Source organism: Salmo salar, chromosome 13 (assembly GCF_965601325.2).
Source record: "Salmo salar chromosome 13, fSalSal1, whole genome shotgun sequence".
Lineage (NCBI taxonomy): Eukaryota > Metazoa > Chordata > Actinopteri > Salmoniformes > Salmonidae > Salmo > Salmo salar.
This window is the reverse complement of record NC_138303.1, coordinates 20,845,422-20,871,084: the sequence shown is the minus strand read 5'-3', so window position 1 is coordinate 20,871,084 and position 25,663 is coordinate 20,845,422. Positions and strand designations below refer to the sequence as shown.

Here is a 25,663-nt window from a genome sequence, read left to right as displayed (position 1 = left end):
CTGATAAGATATACAGAAAGCAAGGTGGTGTTTAACTGATAAGAGATATACAGAAAGCAAGGTGGTGTTTAACTGATAAGAGATATACAGAAAGCAAGGTGGTGTTTAACTGATAAGAGATATACAGAAAGCAAGGTGGTGTTTAACTGATAAGAGATATACAGAAAGCAAGGTGGTGTTTAACTGATAAGATATACAGAAAGCAAGGTGGTGTTTAACTGATAAGAGATATACAGAAAGCAAGGTGGTGTTTAACTGATAAGAGATATACAGAAAGCAAGGTGGTGTTTAACCGATAAGAGATATACAGAAAGCAAGGTGGTGTTTAACTGATAAGAGATATACAGAAAGCAAGGTGGTGTTTAACCGATAAGAGATATACAGAAAGCAAGGTGGTGTTTAACCGATAAGAGATATACAGAAAGCAAGGTGGTGTTTAACCAATAAGAGATATACAGAAAGCAAGGTGGTGTTTAATTGATAAGAGATATACAGAAAGCAAGGTGGTGTTTAACTGATAAGAGATATACAGAAAGCAAGGTGGTGTTTAACTGATAAGAGATATACAGAAAGCAAGGTGGTGTTTAACTGATAAGAGATATAAAGAAAGCAAGGTGGTGTTTAACTGATAAGATATACAGAAAGCAAGGTGGTGTTTAACTGATAAGAGATATACAGAAAGCAAGGTGGTGTTTAACTGATAAGAGATATACAGAAATCAAGGTGGTGTTTAACTGATAAGAGATATACAGAAAGCAAGGTGGTGTTTAACTGATAAGAGATATACAGAAAGCAAGGTGGTGTTTAACTGATAAGATATACAGAAAGCAAGGTGGTGTTTAACTGATAAGAGATATACAGAAAGCAAGGTGGTGTTTAACTGATAAGAGATATACAGAAAGCAAGGTGGTGTTTAACTGATAAGAGATATACAGAAAGCAAGGTGGTGTTTAACCGATAAGAGATATACAGAAAGCAAGGTGGTGTTTAACCGATAAGAGATATACAGAAAGCAAGGTGGTGTTTAACCAATAAGAGATATACAGAAAGCAAGGTGGTGTTTAATTGATAAGAGATATACAGAAAGCAAGGTGGTGTTTAACTGATAAGAGATATACAGAAAGCAAGGTGGTGTTTAACTGATAAGAGATATACAGAGAGCAACGTGGTGTTTAACTGATAAGAGATATACAGAAAGCAAGGTGGTGTTTAACTGATAAGACTATGTGAGGTCTCTGACACTTGACTGTATTTGGGTTTACCAGGTTTATGAAAGACAGGGTCGTATGAGGAACGCTTTGGCTGACACTGTTTCTTTCACTGTTCATCACCTTAATTGTATGTGCATCAGTTTAATGTACTCCACTGTGGTTTTGTCATGTACTGGAAGTAGACATGTTGAAGATGGATGAAGTGGCTATATGAAGATGGATGAGGTGGCTATATGAATGCATCCAGTGGGGGCTGAGAGGTGTGGGGTAAGGGGTAAGTGGTAGAGGGAACACAGGGAGGCTGATAGAGGGTCCATCCCTGGGTCTGGGTAGAGGCGCACATGGAAACCCCTCACTGCACAGTGGCTCCCCTTTGATGTCCAGCTGCTAGCAAGAGACTGGCGGAGAGGGATGGGGGCGTATAGAAAGGAGGGAGTGGGGGACCGAGAGAAAGAGACAGAGAAGGAAGTGGGTGGTAGATATGAGGGAGGGGTAGAGAGAGAGAGAGGGAGAGAGAGAGAGAGAGAGAGAGAGAGGAAAAAGCCTGCTGCTGCAAGAGCTGGTGTGTGTGGGGAAGAAGAGAGAGGTAGTAAAGGGGGAAGGAGGGGTAAAGGGAATGAGGGGTTAAGGAGGGGTAAAGAGGAAAGAGGGTAGGTTAGGAGGGTGGTGGCCTGGATTGCTCTTTTTTTCCATTTGAGTCTGGTTGGAGAGAGAGAGAGAGAGAGAGAGAGAGAGAGAGAGAGAGAGAGAGAAATAGGGGTTGTTCCCCTGTGTCTGGGCTGGGCAACATGTCAGGCCAGGGGTAGGGGCTGGGGTTTGGGAGGGATATGCAAATGACTGCTGCCTGTCAGCCTGCCCCCTCAGAGTCAGTATTGGAGCACGCTGCTCCACACACCTCACACACACACATACACACACACACACACACACACACACACAGCATACAGAAGGCTGTGGGAGCTTAGTCAGCACGTCCCCCGCTCACTCACACACTCGCGTTTGTGTATGGAGCTGTGGCATTCCTAGAGACCATCTCTGCCTCTCTATCTCTCACTCTCCTCTGTCTGTCTCCCCCTTTTTCACCTGTCCTTCACTTTACATTTGGTTGTGCTCTCTCCCTCCCTCCCTATTTCCCTCTTCCTTTCTCCATCTCATTCTCTAGGTTTTCTTCTGTTCTGCCTATGGCTGGCAGCTGTCTGGGAGAGATGTGTTGAAGAAGAGAGGTGCAGGACAGGTCAGATTGCTGTTGACACTGCAGATGTTTGGACTAGAGGTTTCCCTCAGGGCTGACTGAAGACAAGACAACAACACTGCAGGCATCAGGATCCTGACACACAGCTCTTTTTTTAAATCTCCTTTCTAGATATCAATCGGTTCCTTAATCATTTATATTGGTCCTCCTTTTTGGTGCTTTTCCACGGGTGCTATTTTGGCAGCCTCTACGAAGGGAAAATGAGGTCCAAGTTTTCTCAAGCTGCTCTGCAGCCCTTTATTCTAGGAGTGTTCCTGTCACTGGTGGACACCAAAGGAACCTTCTATGGAACAGGCCATGGAAACCCGTTCTTTGGAGGAAGTCATGGCAACAGATACAACCTGTACAAGGCTGGAGTCAACCCACATTACAGCCCAGGAAAACCCATGACCCGCCACAAGTAAGTGCATCTCCTGAAACTGCGTCTAGCTTCAACTTTACTAGTAAAACATTTATACAGCACCTCTCCAAGTGATTTACAAGGCAATAGGGATTTCCATGGCAAATAGAATATGGGCTTATAGCTCTTTTCCACATTAATCTTATATCTTCACCCATGTTAAGAATGGGTAATACAAATATGCTTTCGGTTAGTGTATCGCTTCAATAACACTGGCTGAATTGACTCTGTTTCACTCTCTCACAGACACACACCGTCAGCCTATCTCTGCGGTTAAAACCATCTGTGACTGAAGATAAACATTATGAAGAAACAATGACATGCCACATTATGGAGACAAAGAGCTCATTATAAGAGGAGAGCTGAGCTGATGTCAGGGGTATTGATCTTCTGAGCTCTGTGTGTTTGTGCGTGCGTGCGTGTGTGTGAGCGTGTGTGTGTGTGTGTGTGTCTGTGTGTGTGTGTGTGTGTGTGTGTGTGTGTGTGTGTGTGTGTGTGTGTGTGTGTGTGTGTGAGCGTGTGTGTGTGTGTGTGTGTGTCTGTGTGTGTGTGTGTGTGTGTGTGTGTGTGTGTGTGTGTGTGTGTGTGTGTGTGTGTGTAGGGGGAGCTCAATTAGAAGCAGACATACAGCTGGGTACCCCTAGCCAGATGGGAGTGGTGCTAATAGAAGTCTAAACCAGTACCAAGGCTTGTTGCTTTTGGATCCTGTTTTACATTTACATTTACATTTACGTCATTTAGCAGACGCTCTTATCCAGAGCGACTTACAAATTGGGTTTAGTTATGTGGTAATTCACAGCTCAATTCAATCAAACCCTTATTGAGGTATGGTATATTTTGGGAAGGGAAAAACCTACTACTACTACTACCTGACAGGCTTCCCTCACATTGAGTCTTGGGGCTTGTGTCAAAATAAGAAGTGTGTGTATGCTGGCTAAAGTTTAGTCATGAAGACACCTCAGTGTAATTCAATACCAGGCTACAGTAGATTTACAGTAAGGGGTTAAAATGTGGGGACATACTTTGTGCTCCGACGCAAGTAAAGCTTTTGATCTCTTCTAGTCACCACCAAATACTTACTCAAGTGATAAAATAGCTGGCTCTGGGGGGAGAATCTCTCGTTCCACTTCCTGTGGTTCTCTCCCTCGTTTTATTATAAAACCTAAAAACGACTATCGTGGCAATTCATTGATTATACACACGAACATAGGAATTGTTAGGTTGTTTGGCCCTGGGGTCTTTTTGTTGTCTCCTTTCTCTCATTCTCCTGCTTGGCTTCCCCTGAGAGCTGGACCACTCTGGACAGCTCCCTGCTGTTTTCCTCTACCAGCCCCAGCAGACAGAGCCTGGCCTGGCCCTACTTAGACTTTACCCTCACCCTCCTCCCTACTCACCACTCCCTCACCCTTCCCTCACCCTCCTCACCACTCCCACACCCTTCCCTCACCCTCCTCACCACTCCCTCGACCTTCCCTCGCCCTCCTCTTTACTCACCACTCCCTCACCCTACCCTCACTCTCCTCACCACTCCCTCACCCTTCCCTAACCCTCCTCACCCCTCCATCACTCTTACCCTCTCCTCACCCTCCTCACCACTCCCTCACCCTCACCCCTCCAACACCCTCCTCCTTCCTCACCCCTCCCTCACCCCTCCTACACCCTCCTCCTTCCTCACCCCTCCCTCACCCTCACCCCTCCTACACCCTCCTCCTTCCTCACCCTCCTCCCTTCTCACCCTAATTCACCAAGCAGACAGACCCTGACCCAGCCCGACGTAGTCTTTATTCCGACTCTTAACCCGCCTTTATCACCCGCCTCACCCATACCCAGAGGTATTTTTTGGAGTATTTTCAAAGTCTGTAATTTTACTTCTACTTGAGTAGGATATTTCAGCATTCTTTCCACCCCTGGTGAGGGAGTGAAAGGGAGTTTGTGCGTGAGGGAAAAAGGGAGTGAGGGCAGTGAGGGGAAGAGTGTGAATGGGTGAGTGAGTGAATGTCAGCCGGTCCCATGGAGTAACAGAGGGGTGAACGAGGGATTGAATGGGTGAAAGAATTAGAAATGTTTATTTCTGGAGTCTGAAGTATATTGAAGTCTGGCAATTTTATTGTTTATGCACATAATTTTACATTGCGTTTTTATTTATCAATACATTTTAATTCCTTTGAATGTTTAATGTTAACTGCATATTTTTGACAAATCCTTAGTTTTCTTTTACATACAGATGTACCTTTTTGCAACTCATATAAAAAACGTAGTTCCTACTGTACATTCATTTCCTCTCTCCCTTTTTCAATGTAATGCATTGAAAAGATAATGTGTAACAATGTTCAGGTAACCTTAGCAAAATTAGCTAATTATCAAGGTCAATTTTTGATTTTTTTTAAAGTAACTCAATTACTTTTTCTCTGAGTACTTTTTAAATCAGCTACTTTTTACTTTTACTTGAGTCAAATGTAATTGAAGTAACGATACTTCTACTAGAGCAGGATAGTTCAGTTGTCAAGGCTCAGGAGAAGACCCTGATGCAGACCGTTTCAAAGTAACAAAAGTTTATTACGAAAACAGGGGGGCAGGCTCAGGGCAGGCGGAGGTCAGTAATCCAGGGTGGTGTGACAAGGTACAGAACGGCAGGCAGGCTCAGGGTCATGGCAGGCAGAAAGGTCAAAACTGGGAAAACAGGAACTAGAGCAAGACAGGCGCACGGGAAAACCTCTAGTAGCCTTGACGAAACAAAACAAACTGGCAACAGACAAACAGAGAACCCAGGTATAAATACACTGGGGATAATGGGGAAGATGTGCGACACCTGGAGGGGGGTGGAGACAAGCACAAAGACAGGTGAAACAGATCAGGGTGTGACATCAGTACTCTTTCCCCACCTGCCCTTATCCTTACCTCACATTAATTCACCCAGAGAGGTCTCTCCTAATGTTGCCTTTATCCCACCCTAATCCATATATTCACCACACCATTCCTCACTAGATCTCACACACTCTCTCCCCTTCCTGTCTCTCTACCCTCACCCTCAATCACTACCTCTCCCTCCCCTTCACCTTCAACCACCTTCCTCCCTATCACCCCGTCTCACCCTCAACCTCCCCCTTCCTGCCTATCCCTCCCTCTCACCCTCACCCTCAACCTCCCCCTTCCTCCCTATCCCTCCCTCCCTCAATCTCCCCCTTCCTCCCTATCACTCCGTCTCACCCTCAACCTCCCCATCATTCCCTCCATCTCACCCTCTACCTCCCCCTTCCTCCCTATCATTCCCTCCATCTCACCCTCAACTTCCCCTTCCTCCCTAAAAATTAAGAAAATGAGTAGGCGTGTCCAAACCTTTGACTGGTACTTTACTTTAATAATATCCCACGTGCTGCAATGAGCCTGTGTGTGTGTGTGAGAGAGATTATCTGGAATTTCTAACACATAGAAATACCAGTGATAACATAACACACATGTACAACGCTACATAACAAAATACATTTATTTCCGTAGGCTACTAGTCACTACATGGAATTAACACATCACAACGTTCTCCATCTAGTCTTCTGCCGTTGGTGTGTTGGCCGTTTTTCTTGTTTTGCTTTTAACTGTCTTGTTGCAATGGAGCATGTGATTTGACAGCCGTTCAGCCCCATTCATGCCGACTATTTCCTGGTGGGAGGGAATGTGGCCCTCTCCTCATTGGTAGTAACAAGGTAGACAATGATCACAATGCCTACAACTGGACTGCATGGGGACTTACACAGACCATAGAGGGCTACAGGGGGAGTATTGGGGAAAATGTTTGTTTTGCACTCCAACTTAGCTCATTGGGATGTTGTTTGTAGTGTATTCTACTGCTGCCATGTTTCTGTCTTCATTTTAACATAACTCCAGAAATGTAGTGGTTGCATACACAGCATTCAGAGGGAGGGCTCCACAGGAAACTTATAGAGTGCAGCCCCAAGCTAGGTTCACATGGGCTGTGTCATTCATCTCAAACTCAGAAGCAGGAGTCAAGCCAATTCAATGCAAGTTTAGCGTTTTGAGCTATTTCCATGTGAAAATATCATGGGATGCTGCTTATGATGGTATTGCTTTTTGCACATTTCCACAAACTTCAAAGTGTTTCCTTTCAAATGGTACCAAGAATATGCATATCCTTGCTACAGGCAATTACATTTGGGCATGTCATTTTAGGCGAAAATTGGGGGGGAAAAGGGGCGGATCCTTAAGAGTCAGCTGATTCTCACAAAAATCTTGTCAATAGACTCTGAAAATGGTTATGTGAGCCAGACCCAGATATGGATACCAGTGGGTAGGGGGCATAGGCTATACCGGGTCTGTCTGTCTGTCCGTCCGTCTGTGCATCTGATAAACTTGACAATTACAAGTTGTGTATACAGTATATTGTGAGATTTGCAGAGATGACAGCAGTGATACTTGTCACATGCACATTACTTGTCACATGCGCCGAATCAAACAGGTGTAGACTTTACAGTGAAATGCTTACTTACAAGCCCTTAACCAACAATGCAGTTAAGAAAAATAAGTGTCCAGAAAGCATTTACTAAAATAAACTGAAGTAAAAACGATAAACAAAGTAAAAAATAAGAAAATAGAAAAATAACATAAGTAAATGGCAACAATACAATAATAGTAACAAGACTATATACAGGGGGTTCCGGTACAGAGTCAATGTGCGGGGGCACAGGTTAGTTGAGGTAATGGAGGTAATATGTAAACGTCGGTAGAGGTAAAGTGACTATGCATAGATAATAAACAGAGAGTAGCAGCAGAGTAAAAATGGGGTGGGGGGGTGGAGGAGTCAATGCAAATAGTCCAGGTAGCCCTTTGATTAGCTGTTCAGGAGTCTTATGGCTTGGGGGCAGAAGCTGTTAAGAAGCCTTTTGGACCTAGCCTTGGTGCTCCGGTACCACTTGCTGTGCGGTAGCAGAGAGAACAGTCTATGACGAGGGTGGCTGGAGTCTTTGGCAATTTTGACACTGCCTGGTATAGAGATTCTGGATGTGCAGGAAGCTTGGCCTCAGTGATGTACTGGGACGTAGGCACTACCCTCTGTAGGGCGTTGTGGTCGGAGGCAGAGAAGTTGCCATTCCAGGCGGTGATGCAAACAGTCAGGATGCTCTCGATGGTGCAACTGTAGAACTTTTGGAGGATCTGAGGACCCATGTCAAATCTTTTCAGTCTCCTGAGGGGAAATAAGCATTGTCGTGCACTTTTCACAACTGTCTTGGTGTGTTTGGACCATGTTAGTTCGTTGGTGATGTGGACACCAAGGAACTTGAAGCTCTCAACCTGCTCCACTACAGCCCCGTTGATGAGAATGGGGGTGTAGAGGCTTTGATATGGATGCATTCAGCTATAGTCAACTCTGCTGTTGTGTGCTGTATGAGTCCATAATGGAGAACCAGAGGTTAGAAATAACTTTTTAATACTTTAATATTTAATATTTCTCAACAAGCAGTTGAGCTTGTCGCTATGATTTTTATACCGCTTTCTCTTTGCTCACTCATAATGCGAAGTATATGTCCGACAGTCAGCATTATACTGTAGCAAACACAACATACTTTCTTTCCCACGATGACAGTCATTTTACTCCCGGACTGCAATGTCTTGGTTTTAGTAGCTATAGCCTAAAGTAGATTAAATGCATCAGGAAATACCTTGGGCTAAAGAGAGGTATTTAAATGGGCTAGCACAAGAACTGCCGGTATTTGAGTCTTACTGTGCTTCCAAAAGTAAACAAGCTATAGGAAATGTGTGTGCCATTTGTAAGTGGGATTGTTGTGTGTGCACTGTATATGTCTGAGCTGAGTTCTGGAAAAACAGCACCTGCATCGTTTCGTTGTTCTAAGACAGGGATGGGCAACTGCAGCCCGCAGGACCCCTTTTGAAGGCTCTTTGATTTATTTTGGGTGGGGCCTCAACTTACTTTTGCGAGTTAGAATTTTCTAAATTTGGTTGTGCATCATCAGTTTTTCTCTCGTTCTGTAAGTAACTGATAGTAAGTCAATTAGCCCACGCCAGCTAACATTTTTTCAGATTGCTAAGTTAGTTCAGCGGCCAGCAATGTAAACTTGTATCATGGTTGAATAACCTGCTGGGGGGCCCCCATTGATTGTCTCACTCAGATATCATATTAAAAACTGCACCTGCATCATTTCATTGTTCTAAGACAGGGACGGCCGGGAATTTAGTTATACAATTGCAAAATCTTCTCTCCACCCCATGGCAAAATGTTGATAATTGCACAAAATTGACTCTAAAATGGGCCCCTCGTGATGAGTTTCAGAAGAGAGAGAGACCGAGAGATAGAGAGACCGAAAGAAAGAGAGAGAGACAGAGGGGCCGAGATAGAGAGAGAAGCCAGGAGAGAGATCAGGAGAGAGATTTTGGGGATCATATGCAAGACTGATCATATGCAAGACTTGAAACATTTTTGAACGTTTTTCCCTGGTCCACTAATAAATCTGTCTGAGGTGACATGAAGGGACAGGTAGGCAGGAACCTTGCAGTTGAGAACAACATGTTAAAATCACACTTCACATTGTCACTACAACTATGGAAGACAGCGAGAGAAGGTGTGGAATTTTCACTGTTGGACATAAAAGACTGAAAACAGGAGGAAATCGGCAGTGATTTTAATTGAAGAAATCTGTCCAAGTATTCACACACATAATAGAGAGACACGTGATCGTATACAAACGTAAGCATGGTTTGAAATGATATTTTAGTCAAACATATCTTTTTGGCTTCTTTCAGTCAATTTGCAGTCTACAAATGATTAGTAATTATGTTTCGGCCCCCTGACCATCCACTCCAGAAAAGTTGATGATCCCTGGAGCATAGTGTTTGGGGAGGAGAGAGATTGTGAGAAAGTTAGGAAATTAGATATAAATTGAGAAAGAGAGAATGAGGAGGAGGAGCAGAGAAAGAAGGAGAACAAAGAAAAGGGGGAGATGGATTGAGAGGTGAGTTGTTTTGGATTTGGGAGAGGTTGGGGGACTACTTGCAATAATATTTGCAAAGCGCTCCATAGGAGAATTTGAAAGGGATTTATCCTTTCCCTTCGGAGACTCAGAGGGGATTTAGGAACTATAAGGAAATAATGGAAAGATTTACAGTGGGACCAGACCAGTAAAATGACTTACTCACAGGCTGAATCACATCCGGACGTGATTGGGAGTCCCATAGTGCGGCACACAATTGGCTAGCATCGTCCGGGTTTGGCCAGGGTAGGCCGTCATTGTAAATAAGAATTTGTTCTTAACTAGTTTGCCTAGTTAAATTAAGGTTAAATGAAAAAAAAAATGTAACGCCAATATTTTAGAGACACATTTTCCCCTCAGATTACACAGATCCACAAAGAATTCAAAAACAAACCCAATTTTGATAAACTCCCATATCTACTGGGTGAAATAACACAGTGTGCCATCACAGCAGCAAGATTTGTGACCTGTTGCCACAAGAAAAGGGCAACCAGTGAAGAACAAACACCATTGTAAATACAATCTATATTTATGTTTATTTATTTTCCATTTTGTACTTTAACTATTTGCACATCGTTACAACACTGTACTTAATATGACATTTGAAATGTCTTTATTCTTTTGTAACTTCTGTGAGTGTAATGTTTACTGTTAATTTGTATTGTTTATTTCACTTCTGTTTATTATGTACGTCATTTGCTTTGGCAATGTTAACATATGCCAATAAAGCCCTTAAATTGAATTGAGAGAGAAAGTGGAGAAGTATTGGGAGAAGGGTGAGGAAGGGACTGTGCTCTGTCTTTTGGGGGAGGTTGGGGGGACGTGGTGTGAGGTGAGGCATAGAGAGAAAGAGGGTGAGGCAGGGTGGGGTAGGGTTGAAGAGGAAGGTTTGTTTTGGGGAGAGAGCTTGGAAGGTGAGATATCTGTTTTGGGTAGTGTGGAATGGTTGAAAAGAATTACGAGAGAACTGTCTTTCAGGCAATAGCATGTAGGGTTATCGACAGCTCTCTGTTGTGTACACATCTTTGATGGTGAAGATGGAAAGACTGAGAACAGTGTGAAGTTTAATCCTCTCATCTCAGATCCTGGATCAGTTCATCCCTGCTCCCCAGAGTCAAGATTAACGCAGTCTTACCACAATAGACCAAGTCCAAATTCTCAGTACCAGGACAGCAGCTGAGGCCAGCTGAGCCACTCACTCACTCACACACACACACACACACACACACACACACACACACACACACACACACACACACACACACACACACACACACACACACACACACACACACACACACACACACACACACACACACACACACACACACACACACACACACACCCTCCCCTCATATTCATGGCTATGAAGCCCTCGTAATCTTTACGGCTCTTGCTGTGCGGTCTCAGTGGTGGTGAGGCGAGGAGGTCAGATCTCCAGTATGTGTGTGTGGTGCTGTTCTCAGGTTTATCTCTTCATCATCTCCATTAACGTTCTCTGTTTCTCATTGACCCTATTTGCTGCTTTCCAAAGCAGATGGATTGGCCTTGAGGTGCTCTGGCCCAAATCACTGTCTGTAGAGAGACACATTGAGTTCACAGTATCTTAGCTCTCTCTCTCTCTCTCTCTCTCTCTCTCACTCTCTTTCTCTCTCTCACGCTCTCTCGCTTTCATGCTCTCCCGCTTTTTACCCTCCCTCCATCTCGCTCGCTCTCTCTCTGTCTGTCTTTGAGACACCTGCTAGGATTGAATAACACAGGGACCCAAATTACATTGACAGACCCATGAAATGGAAATGGGGGGCTGGAGAGAAGGGAGGAGGAGGAGAAGAGGGGGTAAAAAAGGGGGGGTGACAAGTTGGAGAGAAAGGAGAGAGTAAGTTTGAGGAGAAAGTAGAGGAAGAGGGAATGGGAGAAGGATGAGGGAGAGGGGGAGTAATCAGAGTGGAGGAAGTAAGGAGAAGGATGAGGGGAGAGAGGGATGAAAGCAAGAAGGGAAAGAAGGAGAGGAGGGGAGCAGAGGCTTTCTGGTGGCTGTGCCCATTTGGATTCCTGGTCTGAAGGTTGCTCACTCAGCCCAGATGTGCACCTGACAAACAAATCTGGGCGTGTAGTCTGTTTTCCCTCCTCCATCTGACACCACACACACACACCTTTCCATCAGCTGTCAATCACCTTAACTTCTTAACCCTAAAACAGGCCTTCTCCTTGCACTCTCATGAATTAACCAATAACAGGAAGTAAAGCTGTTTCATACTGTCAATAAATCCAGCCTTTATAGGGAGGAAACTACCACCATAAAATCCTCTTCAGCATTTTACTGTATGATTTACTGTAAAGGAGGTCTTCTATATGAGTGTGGGTGTGAGGGGGATGTGTGCTCATGTTTGCCTTTGTACGTGTGCACAGTGATTTGCATGTGTACTTTCTTGCTTTTTGTTATTTTGAGAAAATGGACACAGACTTTTCCAAAGGCACAATATATCCCTCCCACTAGAAAGTGGCATTAGTGCAGTCCATTGACTCTAAGAACATCCCATAATACTTCACCAGGTCAGGTCACACGACAGCACTGCTAACCACTTCCTTGACGACGCACACCCCGGCAACAGGTTTCCTGCTCTGTATGAAAGGAGCCCAGTCATTCCTACCCCAGTCCCCTATCAATAGAGTCAACACAGGGAGAGAGCGAGAGTTCACACACACACACACACACACACACACACACACACACACACACACACACACACACACACACACACACACACACACACACATACACACACACATACACACACACATACACACAGAGAGAGAGAGAAAGCTAAGGGATGCCTAAACCAATAAGGCAGTGGTTTCTCATAATTTTCGACAGCCTGTCCTCTCTCTTTGCCTCATGAACCTGTTAACTTGGCATGCACACACTTGTCTGCCTCAAACGTATTCCCTCATTTTCCTCCAAAACACTTCTGTGTGCCCTGGAACTGCTGTGGAGCAGTGCTACGTTTCACACTTAATAATGAGTATCCCTTGGAACCCCAACAACGTCTAACGTCCAAAAGAAGCCAGAGCACTGCTTCCTGTGTGGACCGGCCTAGGAACATTTAGCAGTTGCTATAGTTGCACTGGCGTCAAAGTGACAGAATGAGCCTGCAGAGTCTCTTGGAGACAGTCAATGGCTGAGTCTCAACAACACATATGTCTTCATGTAGGATTTTGGCCTCAAGTATAGTGCACTGAATGCGAGAATCAGTGTCATTGGAAATGTCTAACTTGGGCCAGAATTCAACTTGATTTTCATCACTGCACTTTCAGAAAGTGTGGTACGGAATGAGTGAATTCCAACCTTGGCCATTGTGAAGAGCTGCTGTGTGTGCTGGAGTGGCAACCGTCACTAATGTTGTTATGGACAGAGTTCTACGGGAGAAACAGCATTGGCTTGAGGACATGACGATATCCTGTTGTTTTTGTTATTGATGTTCTCTTTCTCTCGATCAGAAACCACTGTGCATATGTGGTCCAGAAGAACATCACGTGTACGACGCAGGACGGCATGGCCACTTACGTGACGGCAGAGTACACCACTAAGTGCATCTGGGGGCAGAAGTGTCCTGTCGTCATGTAAGTACACTTCACTTGCTCACGCGCACACATTTACACGGACTCTGCACACACACAGGCACACATACTCACATGCAATCATCACATACGCTGCTGCTACTCTGTTTATCATACTGTATCCTGATGCCTAGTCACCTTACCCCTAAACATATCTAACCCTACCACTCCAGTATCCCTGCATATTAAATATGGTATTGGCACTGACCCAGTATATAGCTTACTTACTTTTAATAGCTCACTTACTTTTTTTTATGGAACTATTACATTGTTGGGAAAGGACAATAAAAACATAAAACGATATAATTACTGTAGAGAATTCAGACCCAGCAGGCTCTGACACTCATACTAACAGTAAGAGGAGGTTGAAAAGGATACTGACTATGAGACTCAACCACTGTTGTACACTTTCCATGTAGTTTTGACGAGCATGGCAAAGCAGTCAGTGTGCTTTGCATTTGGACCAATGATATGTATAAATCATGGATGACTGACAGGGGGCGTGGTTGGAAACAACCGTGTAGCCATGACGGTACTCTTATTGAAAACAAGATTTTGGAAGCTTTAGAATGACATGTTATATTATCTACATTCGTTTTTGACAAGTATATTCTATTACATACATCTTATTGCATACTTTAAAATTATATTATGTGAACTGAACATCATTTTTTTAAATTAGATTAAAAATCTTTTCCTTAAAGTTTTGTTTGTGCTGCCCTCTGGTGGTGTCAATGTGTACTACTAGTTAATGCCATACTGTCCCCCCAGCTGCACACCCAACTGTGTTGTTTTGTCAGTGGCTCTGTGACTCTGAACTGGCCACAGGGGTTTGAAAGTGTTGTTTGACCATTTCTTTTCATCCCAGTGGATTATAAACAAACATATATTATGGTTATTAATGTAATGAGGGTGTGAGCTGGGATGTCATTCTCTCTGGTGTGACTGAAGCCTCTCAAAGGTCCTCTGTAGTGACATCACAGAGATAAATAGTCAAAGGATTTCTGCTTCAAATAAAATGGAGGGAATCAGAAAGATTTTTTTTTTTTTTTACAATGACAGCCTACCCCGGCCAAATCCTCCCCTAACCCAGACGACGCTGGGCCAATTCTGCGCTGCCCTATGAGACTCCCAATCACGGCCGGTTGTGATACAGCCCGGAATTTGAACCAGGGTCTGTAGTGACAGCTCTAGCACTGAGATGCAGTGCCTTAGACCACTGCGCCACTCGGGAGATGGAGAGAGCGTGAGAGAAAGAAAGAGAGTAGAGATTACTAGCCTTTAGTGCGATAACAGGCGTAGTGAGGGTATTAACCCTGGTAACAATCCCTCACCTGAGCCTGTATAATCTCCACACTACACCGCCTCTTTATCCCCTAATCTACTGTTTATACCCTCCCCCATCTCATTATACACACCCTCATCCTTTGATCTATCCTGTCCTCTCCTCCCATCTCACTTTCTGATCTCTTGTTATCTGCTCTCTCCTCCTCTCCATCTTCCACTCCTTCTCGCTCCTCCTCTCCATCTTCCACTCCTTCTCTCTCCTCCTCTCCATCTTCCACTTCTTCTCTCTCCTCCTCTCCATCTTCCACTCCTTCTCTCTCCTGCTCTCCATCTTCCACTCCTTCTCTCTCCTCCTCTCCATCTTCCACTCCTTCTCTCTCCTCCTCTCCATCTTCCACTCCTTCTCTTTCCTCCTCTCCATCTTCCACTCCTTCTCTCTCCTCCTCTCCATCTTCCACTCCTTCTCTCTCCATCTTCCACTCCAGGTACCGGAGCTTCTACAAGCCTAAATACAAGGTGGGTTATAAAACCATCACTGAGCTGGAGTGGAGGTGCTGTCCTGGATACTCTGGAGAGAACTGCTATGATGGACCCACCTCCCTGCCCGATATGATGCCCCCCTACAGGGGTGGTGCCCCCCACCGCCCAGGAACGAAGGGATACCCTCACGGGCAGCCCCGACCCCCCTTGGACCACAAACCTGTCCCTGGGGGGGCTAATCTGGAGCCTGGGAGGCCATTCCCAAATCAGCCTGATAGTAGACCCATTCCCACTGGACAACTGCCCACCGGGAACGGCAAACCCAACTATGGTCAGACAAGACAGGGGTGGAACATTAACTAATTTGTATTTTCAAACCCTGATTTACACTCCTCCCTCTCCTCCCCTTGCCCTATGTAATCATTGTTTTCTTTCTCTCTAGGTTATAAAGTTGCTGTTAGTGGAGAGCGTCTGGACCGTATGGAGGTGGACCTGCGTCGCCTAACCCAGGGTCTGGACACTCTGAACGGAGTGGTGGCTGGCCTGGAGGACCGTCTGCGGCTCTCTCTCCGGGAGGATACCAACAAGATGCTGGGCTCCCTGCTCTCCACTGCCCCCCGTCTCTCTGACTCCTCCGTTGGCTTCGGGGTGATCCCAGACGGGACCCCAGACGGCCTGAAGGGGGGAGAGGGTTTCCCCGGGTTTGGGGATCTGGCTGGGCGGGTGACGGAGGTGAAGGATGAGCTCAGAGCCAAGGGACACATGCTGGAGGAGATACAGGTGGGTGCTACAGTTTTGTGATTAGAATAGTTTATGCTAGATTATGGAAATGTAGAAAAACAAGTAGATGTCCAAATCAATAATCCAACTTTTGGCACAATGCAGATCAGAACGATCCTGAATCTCACACTGAGATTCTGTATATCTTTGACTCCGCACTGACCTATTTCCACACAATGTCAAGAGTTTGAGGAAAGTGCTACCTAAAACCAAACCATTGTCATTCTCATTCATTAGGGCATGGTTCTGGGCCATGACTGGCAGCTGAAGAGGATGTTGGAGGCTGCGACCGGCAGGCCCATCCCTGGATCGGGCTCTCCCTCCATCATGGAGCTGCTGGATGCTAAGCTTGCCGGTGTCCGCGCTGAGATCCTGGACGGCTTCGAGAGGCGTCTGTCTGGCCTGGAGAACCACTGTGAGGAGAGGATAGGAGAGGTCCAGAGACAGTGTCATAATGAACACATGAACGGACAGGAGCAGATTCAGCAGTCACTGGACGGCAGAGAGACTGGCCTGAGAGAGGAGCTGGGTACTCTGCAGGCCCAAATACAGGGACTGACCCTCACTGAGAGCTGCTGCGGACAGGTACCAATTCACTTTGGGGCTCTATTCAATCCATATAGCTGAAATTTACAGGCAATCTTCCCGCTTTACCGGAGAATGCATTCACAGTAAATGCTGCATATGACTGCTCAATCGAAAATGTACATTACATTTCTATCACACAATCTGTAAATGGCTTAAACATGTACATGACTAAAGTATTGGCTTATTGCTACACTATATGCCTGACATGTCACTGTCATTGCAGGTGAACAGCCTGTCCCAGCGGGTGTTGATGCTAGAGGAGTCAGTGACGGGGTTAACAGAGTCTCAGCGCCAGCTCCAGGCTGCTCTCACTGACCAGACTATCCACATCGAGACCCTGATAGAGGCCCGTCTGGAGAACATGGATGCCCGGCTCAATGCCACCGAGTCTGGGGAAGTAGGGGTTGGCGGGGTGCCTTGGGACCTGGACAGCTTCAAGACCCTGCTGGAGGACAAGCTGAAGATCCTGGAGAACAGGGTGTTTGTGGCCGTGGAAGAGCTGAGAAACGCCACTGCCCCAGCTCTGCTGGAGGGTCAGGTGGTGCCCGCCCTGGAGACAGAGATTGAGTCAGTCAGGAGGAGAGTGGAGGGAGACCTGGACGGCATCCAGAAACAGCTCACAGACCTGGAGCTCCTCTGCACCTCCTCCTGCTCCCCCGCAACTCCCCCTGAAGGAGGCGCAGGGACAGGCCTAGCGGAGGAGGAGTGTGAGGAGGTGGAGAAGAAGGTGTCAGGTCGTCTGGACTCCCACGCCGACCAGCTAGACCATCTCAACACCACGCTGCAGACCCTTCTGAACCGTATCGCCCAGGAGGACGAGGAAGGCTCTGTCCAGGGAGAAATCACCCTCCTCAAGATCAATGTCAACTCTGTCAACCGCACCCTGAAGGGTCTGAGGGACTCTGTTAGCTTGTTCACTAAGGGAGTGGGCCATGCTAATGCCACGTGGACACACAGGGAGAACCAGCTAGCCACCGAGGTCCAGGGCATCACCCAGCTGGTGGGGCGCCAGGCCTCCCTCCTAGGGGCCGGGGAGCGCCGACTAGCCCAGCTGAAGGGGGAACTGGTGGGCCTGAGGAGGAGGCTGGCCGGAGAGCTGCAGGGCTGCTGGAGCACGGCCCTTGGGGTTCAGAGGGAGGTGAAGGAGGTGGATAGTCGCGTGTCCCAGGTGGAGGGACAGTGTGGCAGCCTGGGGGAGCTGGCGGACCACCTGGAGAGGATCAGGGCAGAGCTGGAGAGACACTCTGACTCGTACCTGTCACAGGTGAATGGAACGCTGGCCAGTCACTCTACACAGCTAGCCGAGCTGAAGGGAGAGATCAAAGACTGTGTCGGGAAGGGCTCAGCCAATCATAGGGGAGACCAGTAGCAGCCGAGCTACAGAGAGAGACTTGTGTGTGTCAGTAGTGTGAAGAGGATTCACATTTTCGTCTGCTTTCCTTCATCTCCTCTGATGGGAAAGGTGAGAAGAAATTCCGAGCAGGATTCCATCATATTGCTTTGACCTACCCTAACTGTTCAGATCAGGGAAGGAGATGAGATGAGGAGAAGAGACGAATTGAAACTATTGACATGCACACTTGGTTGTATAGTTGGGCAATATTTTCCCTAAAGGGACATTTTTGTTGTTTTTCTGATATTTTTGTTGTTTTTACATTTTATTTTGATTTTTAACTGACTTTTTAACTTATATGAAGAAAAGATGGTTGCATTGTTATACTTTACATATTAGAAATATTTGTGTAAAACCAATAACAAAAACAAAGTGAATGATGTAAGACTAATGAGCAGCTATGGGCTTCTACTGGCAAACACGCTCCACTCTCTGTGTGGACTCTTCCTTTAAAAATACTGTAGCCTATGTCAACATGAAAGGTGCTATAATATTTGTAAACATTTAGTTTTTTTTATTGTAAAAAAGAAATGTATTTCTCCTTAAAGTTTTGTGTTTTCTTCTTTGGTCATTCTGATGTCTAAGACGTAATAGTATTATGCTGAAGAGTTTTGATACTAAAGGTGAACTAGTAGCCTGTTCCCAGATCTGTTTGTGCTTATCCATCTCCATTGCTCATTGTCAAGCCAAACAATGAGTGACGGGCAGTTGACATGATGGCACAAACCGACTGGCACTCATACTAGGTCACTGGGCCTACTCATACAAAAAACCTCACATTACCCATGCAAGCTAAGGTAACTGAACTAAATGACTATCACCCTGTAGAACTCACCTTTGTCATCATGAAGTGCTTTGAGAGTCAAGGACCATACAACCTTCACCTTAAACGACACCCTAGACCCCCTACAATTTGCATACCACCCCAACAGATCCATGTACGATTAAATCGCTTAAGCACTGCACACCGCCCTATCCCACCTGGACAAGAGGAATACCTGTGTGAGAACGCTGCTCATCGACTACAGCTCAGTTTTCAACACCATAGTGCCCTCCAAGCTCGTCACTAAGCTCAGGGCCCTGGGTCTGAACTCATCCCTGTGCAACTGGGTCCTAGACTTCTTGACAGGCCAACATCAGGTGGTGAGGACAGGCAACAACACTTCTGCCATACTGAGCCTCAACACAGTGCTTGCTCATCCCCCTCATGTACTCCCTGTACACCCATGACTGTCTGGCCGATCACGACTCTAACTAAATCATCAAGTTTGCTGACGACACGACAGTGGTAGGCCTGATGACCAGAACAACAAGAAGGAGGTTAGAACCCTGGCGAAGTGTTGCCAGGAAAATAACCCCTCCATCAACGTCAACAAAGCAAAAGGAGCTGATCGTGGACTACATGAGACAGAAGAGGTAGCACGTCCCCATCCACATCGAGGGGCCATAGTCTAGAGGTTAAAAAGCTTCAAGTTCCTTGGCTTGCACATCATTGAGGACCTGAATGGTGCCACCACACCGACACTGTGGTGAAGAAGGCGCAACAGCGCCTCTTCAACGTCAAGTGGCTGAAGAAATTTGTCATGTCACCCGAGCCACGGTCTGTTCACTCTGATACTGTCGAACGGAGAAGGTACAGGTAGGTACATCATAGCCGGGACTGAGAGACAGCTATCACCAGACCATCACACTGTTGAACAGCCATCACTAGTCGGCTACCTGCTCGATACTCAGCTCTGCACCTTGAGACTAATGCCCCATGTGAGACATTGAACACTGGTAACTTCATATACTGTTTATATACTGTTGCTTACTCACTGTGTATGTATATACTGTATTCTCCACATAGCCCATCCTAATATACCTACTATTGTACATACCATTTTCTTTTCTAAATGATATACTGTCTATACAAACACCACGTATTTATATTCTGTAACTGCTCACGCTAATATACAGTATCTTTGGATCATAAATTGGACTAGCTCTGACAGTTGTTGATTTATTGTTTTGATTTATTGATTATTTGTGTATTTGTATTGTGTTTGAGAGACATTCTACTGCCCTGTTGGAGCCAGTGACATAAGCATTTCACTGCACCTACTATAACACTTGCAAATCTACGTACGCAACCAATAAACTCTGATTTGATTTGATTTCTCATGTTCTGATGCAGATCTAAGAATAACCAGCAGGAGGCATCAATTCCTCTGATAATGACAGAAGTTTTGTGGTTTATTCTTTAGAATTTCAGTAGTATTTTCATTACACAAGAACAGTATGTTAAACACTTCCTCCTTATCAGGGACTGCACATTGCATACCATTCACTAAACAGAACAACATGTTTCCCATACCAGGTGGACTAGACTATCGGACTACAGGGTAAACAGAAGGACAGGATGTGACTCAGCACTGTCACCAGGATGGGGAGGCTCCAGAGGAGAATAAAAGGGTGGCAGTGAAAGGAGGGGGAGGGAGGGTGAGAGTAGAGAGATGGGAAACACTGCTGTGGTTGGCAGTGTTAGAGATGGAAGGGTGAGAGGGAGGAAGAATGACATTGGAAGAGGGGGAGGAAGAGAGGAGAGCGTTTGAAGAGCAGATGGATGAACAGGCGTCACTCGTGTCCCTGACAGATATGCAGGCAGGAGTCACAACAAGGCTGTGGAATTACTGTGATGGAATGCACGCATACACACGAACACACACACACACACACACACACACACACACACACACAGTGAGGGAAAAAAGTATTTGATCCCCTGCTGATTTTGTACGTTTGCCCACTGACAAAGAAATGATCAGACTATAATTTTAATGGTAGGTTTATTTGAACAGTGAGAGACAGAATAACCACAAAAAAATACAGAAAAACACATGTCAAAAATGTTATAAATTGATTTGCATTTTAATGAGGGAAATAAGTATTTGACCCCTTCTCAATCAGAAAGATTTCTGGCTCCCAGGTGTCTTTTATACAGGTAACGAGTTGAGATTAGGAGCACACTCTAAAAGGGAGTGCTCCTAATCTCAGTTTGTTACCTGTATAAAATACACCTGTCCACAGAAGCAATCAATCAGATTCCAAACTCTCCACCATGGCCAAGACCAAAGTGCTCTCCAAGGATGTCAGGGACAAAATTGTAGACCTACACAAGGCTGGAATGGGCTACAAGACCATCGGCAAGCAGCTTGGTGAGAAGGTGACAACTGTTGGTGCGATTATTCGCAAATGGAAGAAACACAAAAGAACTGTCAATATCCCTCGGCCTGGGGCTCCATGCAAGATCTCACCTCGTGGAGTTGCAATGATCATGAGAACGGTGAGGAATCAGCCCAGAACTACACAGGAGGATCTTGTCAATGATCTCAAGGCAGCTGGGACCATAGTCACCAAGAAAACAATTGGTAACACACTACGCCGTGAAGGACTGAAATCCTGCAGCGCCCGCAAGGTCCCCCTGCTCAAGAAAGCACATATACATGCCCTTCTGAAGTTTGCCAATGAACATCTGGTATGATTCAGAGGACAATTGGGTGAAAGTGTTGTGGTTAGATAAGACCAAATGGAGCTCTTTGGCATCAACTCAACTCGCCGTGTTTGGAGGAGGAGGAATACTGCCTATGACCCCAAGAACACCATCCCCACCGTCAAACATGGAGGTGGAAACATTATGCTTTGGGGGTGTTTTTCTGCTAAGGGGACAGGACAACTTCTCCGCATCAAAAGGATGATGGACGGGGCCATGTAACGTCAAATCTTGGGTGAGAACCTCCTTCCCTCAGCCAGGGCATTGTAAATTGGTCGTGGATGAGTATTCCAGCATGACAATGACCCAAAACACACGTCCAAGGCAACAAAGGAGTGGCTCAAGAAGAAGCACATTAAGGTCCTGGAGTGGCCTAGCCAGTCTCCAGACCTTAGTCCCATAGAAAATCTGTGGAGGGAGCTGAAGGTTCGAGTTGCCAAATGTCAGCCTCGAAACCTTAATGACTTGGAGAAGATCTGCAAAGAGGAGTGGGACAAAATCCCTTCTGAGATGTGTGCAAACCTGGTGGCCAACTACAAGAAACATCTGACCTCTGTGATTGCCAACAAGGGTTTTGCCACCAAGTACTATGTCATGTTTTGCAGAGGGGTCAAATACTTATTTACCTCATTAAAATGCAAATCATTTTATAACATTTTTTACATGCATTTTTCTGGATTTATTTTGTTGTTATTCTATCTCTCACTGCTCAAATAAACCTACCATTAAAATTATAGACTGATAATTTCTTTGTCAGTGGGCAAATGTACAAAATCAGCAGGGGATCAAGTACTTTTTTCCCCTCACAGTGTGACAGACAGACAGACAGACAGACAGACAGACAGACAGAGCTCAACAAAATAAAGGGAACACTAAAATAACACATGCTAGATCTGAATGAATGAAATAATCTTATTAAATACTTCTTTCTTTACATAGTTGAATGTGCTGACAACAAAATCACACAAATAATCAATGGAAATCCAATTTATCAACCCATGGAGGTCTGGATTTGGAGTCACTCAAAATTAAAGTGGAAAACCACACTACAGGCTGATCCAACTTTGATGTAATGTCCTTAAAACAAGTCAAAATGAGGCTCAGTAGTGCGTCTGGCCTCCACGTGCCTGTATGACCTCCCTACAACGCCTGGGCATGCTCCTGATGAGGTGGCGGATGGTCTCCTGAGGGATCTCCTCCCAGACCTGGACTAAAGCATCCGCCAACTCCTGGACAGTCTGTGGTGTAACGTGGCGTTGGTGGATGGAGCGAGACATGATGTCCCAGATGTGCTCAATTGGATTCAGGTCTGGGAAACGGGCGGGCCACTCCATAGCATCAATGCCTTCCTCTTGCAGGAACTGTTGACACACTCCAGCCACATGAGGTCTAGCATTGTCTTGCATTAGGAGGAACCCAGGGCCAACCGCACCAGCATATGGTCTCACAAGGGGTCTGAGGATCTCATCTCGGTACCTAATGGCAGTCAGGCTACCTCTGGCGAGCACATGGAGGGCTGTGCGGCCCCCCAAAGAAATGCCACCCACACCATGACTGACCCACCGCCAAACCGGTCATGCTGGAGGATGTTGCAGGCAGCAGAACGTTCTCCACGGCGTCTCCAGACTCTGTCACGTCTGTCACATGTGCTCAGTGTGAACCTGCTTTCATCTGTGAAGAGCACAGGGCGCCAGTGGCGAATTTGCCAATCTTGGTGTTCTCTGGCAAATGCCAAACGTCCTGCACGGTGTTGGGCTGTAAGCACAACCCCCACCTGTGGACGTCGGGCCCTCATACCACCCTCATGGAGTCCGTTTCTGACCGTTTGAGCAGACACATGCACATTTGTGGCCTGCTGGAGGTCATTTTGCAGGGCTCTGGCAGTGCTCCTCCTGCTCCTCCTTGCACAAAGGCGGAGGTAGCGGTCCTGCTGCTGGGTTGTTGCCCTTCTACGGCCTCTTCCACGTCTCCTGATGTACTGGCCTGTCTCCTGGTAGCGCCTCCATGCTCTGGACACTACGCTGACAGACCGCCTGCAGAACCACTCCTTTATTGGGGGTGTCTTGCTAATTGCCTATAATTTCCACCTGTTGTCTATTCCATTTGCACAACAGCATTTGAGATTTATTGTCAATAAGTGTTGCTTCCTAAGTGGACAGTTTGATTTCACAGAAGTGTGATTGACTTGGAGTTACAATGTGTTGTTTAAGTGTGTTTTTTGAGCAGTGTATATAAACACACACACACACACACACACAGTTGAAGTCAGAAGTTTACATACACTTAGGTTGGAATCATTAAAACTCGTTTTTCAACCACGCCATACATTTCTTGTTAACAAACTATAGTTTTGGAAAGTTGTTTAGGACATCTACTTTGTGCATGACCCAAGTAATTCTTCCAACAACTGTTTATAGACAGCCTATCATTATAAGTGAAATAATCTATTTGACATCATTTCAGTCAATTGGAGGTGTACCTGTGGATGTATTTCAAGGCCTACCTTCAAACTCAGTGCCTCTTTGCTTGACATCATGTGAAAATCAAAAGAAATCAGTCAAGACCTCAGAAGTCTGGTTCATCCTTGGGAGAAATGTCCAAACACTTGAAGGTACCACGTTCATCTGTACAAACAATAGTACGCAAGTATAAACACCATGAGACCACACAGCCATCATACCGCTCAGGAAGGAGACAAGTTCTGTCTCCTAGAGATGAACGTACTTTGGTGTGAAAAGTGCAAATCAATCCCAGAACAACAGCAAAGGACCTTGGGAAGATGCTGGAGGAAACAGGTACAAAAGTATCTATAGCCACAGTAAAACGAGTCCTATATCGCCAAACCTGAAAGGCCGCTCAGCAAGGAAGGCGCCACTGCTCCAAAACCGCCATAAAAAAAGCCAGACCACGGTTTGCAACTGTTTGGCCATAATGACCATCGTTTTATTTGGACAACAAAGGGGGATGCTTGCAAGACGAAGAACACCATCCCAACCGTAAAGCACGGGGGTGGCAGCATCATGTTGTGGGGTTGCTTTGCTGCAGGAGGGACTGATGCTCTTCACAAAATAGATGGCATCATGAAGGAACATTATGTGGATATTGAAGCAACATCTCAAGACATCAGTCAGGAAGTTAAAGCGTGGTCACAAATGGGTCTTCCAAATGGACAATGACCCCAAGCATACTTCCAAAGTTGTGGCAAAATGGCTTAAGGACAACAAAGTCAAGGTATTGGAGTGGCCATCACAAAGCCCTGACCTCAATCTCAAAGAATATTTGTGGGCAGAACTGAAAAAGCGTGTGCGAGCAAAGAGGCCTACAAACCTGAATCAGTTACAGGAGGAATGGGCCAAAATTCACCCAAATTATTATGGGAAGCTTGTGGAAGGCTACCCAAAACATTTGACCCAAGTTAAACAATTTAAAGGCACTGCTACCAAATACTTATTGAGTGTATGTAAACTTCTGGCGCACTGGGAATGTGATGAAAGAAATAAAAGCTGAAATAAATAATTCTCTCTGCTATTATTCTGACATTTCACATTCTTAAAATAAAGTGTTGATCCTAACTGACCTAAGATGGGCAATGTTTACTAGGATTAAATGTCAGGAATTGTGAAAAACTGAGTTTAAATGTATTTGGCTAAGGTGTATGTAAACTCCTGACTTCAACTGTCTGTCTGTCTGTCTGTCTGTCTGTCTGTCTGTCTGTCTGTCTGTCTGTCTGTCTGTCTGTCTGTCTGTCTGTCTGTCTGTCTGTCTGTCTGTCTGTCAGTCTGTCAGTCTGTCAGTCTGTCTGACTGTCTGTCTGTCGTCGACTGTCGCGTCTGTCTGTCTGTCTGTCTGTCTGTCTGTCTGTCTGTCTGTCTGTCGCGACGTCCCGTGTGGCTCAGTCTGTAGAGCATGGTGTTTGCAACGCCAGGGTTGTGGGTTCGATTCCCACGGGGGACCAGTACGAAAAGAAAAAATAAATAAATAAAATGTATGAAATGTATGCACTGTAAGTCGCTCTGGATAAGAGCGTCTGCTAAAATGACAACAACAAAAAAATACAAAAAAATGTATATATATATGTGTGTGTGTGTATATATATATATATATATATATATACACACACACTTACA

General features: G+C 45.5%; 1 protein-coding gene across 1 annotated transcript; it reads left to right on the top strand.

The window, feature by feature from the left end:
* Nucleotides 1–2,086: 2,086 nt before the first annotated feature.
* Nucleotides 2,087–20,160, top strand: LOC106566570 (EMILIN-3). Its single transcript, XM_014134698.3, has 6 exons — nucleotides 2,087–2,863; nucleotides 13,357–13,479; nucleotides 15,249–15,574; nucleotides 15,686–16,023; nucleotides 16,261–16,608; nucleotides 16,835–20,160. Exons 1-6 carry the CDS (start codon nucleotides 2,664–2,666, stop codon nucleotides 17,978–17,980), a joined length of 2,481 nt encoding a protein of 826 aa, XP_013990173.1. The 5' UTR covers nucleotides 2,087–2,663; the 3' UTR covers nucleotides 17,981–20,160.
* Nucleotides 20,161–25,663: the final 5,503 nt, after the last annotated feature.